Source organism: Triticum dicoccoides, chromosome 3B (genome assembly GCF_002162155.2).
Source record: "Triticum dicoccoides isolate Atlit2015 ecotype Zavitan chromosome 3B, WEW_v2.0, whole genome shotgun sequence".
Taxonomy (NCBI): domain Eukaryota; kingdom Viridiplantae; phylum Streptophyta; class Magnoliopsida; order Poales; family Poaceae; genus Triticum; species Triticum dicoccoides.
Genome location: NC_041385.1, coordinates 547,075,564 through 547,080,373, shown reverse-complemented (window position 1 = coordinate 547,080,373; position 4,810 = coordinate 547,075,564). Strand labels below are relative to the sequence as shown.

At 48.6% G+C, this 4,810-nt stretch overlaps 1 protein-coding gene across 1 annotated transcript; it reads right to left on the bottom strand.

Annotated features, from left to right (window-relative positions):
* Positions 1–770: 770 nt before the first annotated feature.
* LOC119281523 (pathogenesis-related genes transcriptional activator PTI5-like) lies at positions 771–1,803 on the bottom strand. The gene has a single exon (XM_037562023.1). It carries the CDS (start codon positions 1,601–1,603, stop codon positions 1,058–1,060), a length of 546 nt encoding a protein of 181 aa, XP_037417920.1. The 5' UTR covers positions 1,604–1,803; the 3' UTR covers positions 771–1,057.
* Between the last annotated feature and the right edge of the window lie 3,007 nt (positions 1,804–4,810).

Here is a 4,810-nt window from a genome sequence, read left to right as displayed (position 1 = left end):
ATGTTGGCATGTTCGCGCCGTCCACACCGCGCCCCTCTGCCGTCATCGACCTCAACGTCACCCCTGGGTCCAGCAGCGGCGGCCGACCGGTCGTCGAGAAAAACATTCATTTTGAAGGCCGGCTGTGTTGCGGGCCGCTGGCTGTGTTGCCGGCGAGGACAACCATTCATTTTGGAGGCTGGCTGATGCCGGCGATGGACGTGTAGGCCGCTGGCTTCGTTGCCGTCGTTGAACTAGGACCGTGAACTAGGGCTTGGCATTTGAAATGTTGCTCTTTTTTTAAAATAGAAGCAGACATGATGGGATAAAAGATGCGGCCGCGCGTTGGGCGCACGTCCACCGCATCCCAGGACAGGTCCGGACACGACCCCATCGCCTTCCCAAACGGACAGAATCCGGACAAAACGGACGTCCGCTTGGGTGGCGTGGTGGAGTTGGCCTCATGCTTTGTGCCAACTCTGGCCATAGAGGATCCTGCGCCAATGACGGAAGCACTGGCGGCGCCGTAGCCGGTGATCATGTCACGGCTGAGCTCATGTACGCTGCGGGCCATGGGGCCGCGAATCTTCAATGGAAAAATATTTCGGAGTGGCTGTTTTAGTTTTGGTCCCCAAGTTGCCATCGTCATCTAGGAACATCAATTTGGTGGCTTTATAGCCGATTTTTGTCTGGCAAGTGGGCGTGGGTGCATTTTCATCGGTCTCTTCTCGAGTTCAAGCAAGGAACTTTCAGTCGGAATCGTCACAGATGAATGCAATGTTTGTCGAGGGAATCTGTCTTCTCGTTACCGGTTCACACAGTTCTCCAGATTTCGTCTTACACTTCGTAAAAATTTCAGACGAGACTAGTAGTAGTACTACTGTACAATTGATGATCGATATCTGTTGATAACCGTAGAGAGATCACCAAAAGAGCGCCCACGAAATGCAAATTGGTCCACCACAGACCACACCACGCGTGAACGAACGGTTACAGAATGGGAATTCGGCCTAAACTAAGAAGCTAACAACACACGGCTAAGAGAGAGGAACAATCGGCGAGAGAACGCACGTAGCATTCACCTAGCCCCATCGGCGCCGCGGCGCGCCTCGTGCGCCCCCACGGCCGGCGGGAAGTTGAGCAGCGCCTTGGCGCCGCGCAGGCGGAACGCGGCGCGGTCGTAGGCGACGGCCGCCTCCTCGGCCGTGCCGAAGGTGCCGAGCCACAGGCGCGTGCCGGGCCGCGATGGGTCCCGGATCTCCGCCGCGTACTTCCCCCACGGCCGCCGCCTCACCCCGCGGTAGTGCGGGCGCTCCGCGGCCCTCCCGGCCGCGCATGCCCTGCCGCCCTCGACCGTGGCGGGACCAGAGGCGGCAATGGCCGCCGCCATCTTCGTCGGGGGAGAGGAGGAGGAGGAGGAGGGCGAGGCGGCGGCCACGGCGGAGGCCTCGCGGAGGACGTCGAAGAGGAGCATGTCGAGGGAGTCGTTCTCGTTGAGCGGGAGGTAGGCGGCGGCACCGCCCAGCGAGAGGGACGTGTCCATGCCCATGGCCGCGCCCACCCGCGCAAGCGGAGCGCGCGCGCCGGGCGTGGCGAGATGGTCGGCGCCGAGCGAGAGAGGCATGTCTGCGCGCGGGGTGGGGCGTGGGGGGGTTAGCTTACTGCGCACACCGGAGAGAGGTATATGTTGCTATTTACAGCAGCCCGGAGAAGGCTTCCCTGGCAAGACACTGGTTTTCTGGGGGAGCATTGACGAGGTGGAGACCGCGTGGGCACTCTGTGCGCCGCAGGCGTCACGATTCTTGGGGAGGAAGGCAAGGCGGAGGAGGACAAAGAGAACAAGGGAGTGTAGCGGACCCGTGGTGGGATTTGTCAAGCGACGAGCATAGATCCTTGACATAGATCGCCGTCGGAGCGCCACGCCAAGGGACGGACAAGCAGCCAGGGGCCCCGGCGGGAAGAGTCGCGGTCGTGAACCGTTCTCGAAGGGACGGACAGGCAGGACAAAGGTTCTGGACTGGTTGAGTTGTTTTGCCTGCTCCGGCAACGATCGGTCAAGGCGTATGCACCCTTTTCATTTTGGCAATGTGCGTGTACTGTTTTTGTGCAGTGAGGGTACCTGGCTGCCATTTTTTAAGGTGGAGGATATATTTTTCGTACTGAACTTATTTTGAAAGTACTATCAAAAGGGCCCGTGCGTTGCAACGGGAGAAAAAAAATCACAATCTTCAATGGCCATGATCACATATTGCTGCATCACCGAGATACACTATCACTCTCAATTTCGTGAAATTGTGAATATTTTTTAAACTCGTGAATATATTTGAAATAGTGAAGATTTTTCAAATTAATGAACACATTTATAAATTTTCGAACATTTTCTAAAATCAAGAACATTTTTTGAATCGTGAACATTTTATACTATTTGCAAACGTTTTTTAAAAATTGTGAATCGAACATTTCTAGAATGAACAAACATTGTTTTCAATATTGGTGGAACAATTTTTAAAATTCGCGAACATTTTTTTGATTTAACGAACATTTTTTTAAATGCATGAACATTTTTTAATCAGCAAATATTTACGAGTAAACTATTTGTAAGTCATGAACAATTTTTGAATTTTATTGGATATTTTTCCGTTCATGAGCATTTTTTAAATTGGAAATTTTTTATACAATTTCATTAACATTTTTTAATACATCAAATTTCTTAAAAATCATGGGCAGAAACACTTCTTACTTTAATAGTTAAAGTAGGTATAGATATAATAGACATTTTCGAAATACACCATATAAAGAAAATTATTAGTTAAGGGTGCATCTTAAACATAATTTTAGAAATAATTAACATGCAAGATAATAGCATATTTGAAATCTACACATTTTTTTGAGGGATTTCCATATATAGCATGTTTATTTTGAAGTTATGATTTGAAAGATATTTTTAAAAGCATTTGAATCTATTAAGAAAAGAAAGGAAAGTTTAAAATAGAGTAGCTGGGCCGAAATTGCAACATTGCAACCATCAGTTAAGCCACGCTTGGGCAAGGCAATTGTATCCTACGCCAACATAAATTGGTAAGGAAATACAACAGCAAAAAGGGGGAGCGGTGGGATGGAGAGAGGACACTCAAGCGAGTGCGCTATTGGCATGTTTCTAGAATATAAGAAGAGCTCGCCTTAATAAATAACCGAAATTCGACGGTGATTTGTGAAGGGAAAACAAATCGTTTTTTTCCACTTACCGGTGGCGTGGTGGGTAAATATTTATAACTACGGGGGCAATTTGTATGATGTACCACCAAAAGCATTAGGCTCTTTATTATTAGAGAAAGATATAAATGGTTCTTCAACTTTAAAACAAACAAACCTTGGTATATCAACTTATTGAACCAAATTTCTTGGTTTTTTTTGGCAAGCAAGCCAAGGAAAGCCTGAAACCTGCTCAACGCTGGGAGCCCTGAAGATTAAGAGCATCTACAGCCGGGCGCCCCAAATCGGCCTCAAACGCCCGGTCACTGACCAGTCACGATTTTTTGACCCAGATGGCCCCTCAAACGGGTCTCAAACGCCCTGACTGACTGGCACCCTTGAGGGAGTCCTGGATTAGGGGGTCCTCGGGGTGTCCGGGCTACTGGATGTGGGCCGGACTGATGGGCCGTAAAGATACAAAGCAGAAGGCTTTCCCCCGTGTCCGGGTAGGACTCCTCTATGCGCGGATAGCAAGATTGGTGTCCGGATATGTAAATTTCCTTCTCCCACGAACCGACTCTGTACAACCCTAGGCCCCCCGGTGTGTATATAAACTGGAGGGCTTAGTCTGTAGAGGCTATCAGAATTCACATAGACTAGACTGCTAGGGTTTAGCCATTACGATCTCGAGGTGGATCAACTCTTGTAACCCCTATACTTATCAAAGACAATCAAGCATGACGTAGGGTTTTACCTCCATTATGAGGGTCCGAACCTGGGTAAACATCGTGTCCCCTTTGTCCCTTATTACCTTCGATCCTCACACGCACAGTTCGGGACCCCCTACCCGAGATCTGCCGGTTTTGACACATACATTGGTGCTTTCATTGAGAGTTCCTTTGTATTGTTGATAGAGGGATCGATGACTCGCCTTGTCATTAATGACGATATTACTTCTGGAAGGACCCTGATACGTCTCCAATGTATCTATAATTTTTGTTTGTTCCATGCTATTATATTACCTATTTTGTATGTTTAATGGGCTTTACTATAGACTTTTATATTATTTTTGGGACTAACCTATTAACCGGAGGCCCAACCCAAATTGTTATTTTTTTTGCCTATTTTAGTGTTTCACAGAAAAGGAATATCAAACGGTGTCCAAATGGAATGAAACCTTTGGGAGAGTTATTTTTGGAACGGAACAAATCCAGGAGACTTGGAGTAGACGTTAGGGAAGCAACGAGGAATCCACGAGGCAGGGAGGCGCGCCCCCCGCCCTCGTGGGCCCATATATATATACATATATATATATATATACATACATACATATATATATATATATATATATATATATATATCCATATACCCTAAAAACATCGAGGAGCACCATAGATCGAGAGTCCCACCGCCGCAAGCCTCTGTAGCCACCAAAAACCAATCGGGACCCTGTTCCGGCACCCTGCCGGAGGGGGGATCCCTCACCGGTGGCCATCTTCATCATCCCGGCGCTCTCCATGACGAGGAGGGAGTAGTTCACCCTCGGGGTTGAGGGTATGTACCAGTAGCTATGTGTTTGATCTCTCTCTCATGTTCTTGATTCGACACGATCTTGATGTATCGCGAGCTTTGCTATTAT

What these genes read in the sequence shown, in the direction of transcription:
- LOC119281523 (XM_037562023.1), bottom strand. Translation starts at nt 1,603, where the DNA reads ATGCCTCTCTCGCTCGGCGCCGACCATCTCGCCACGCCCGGCGCGCGC.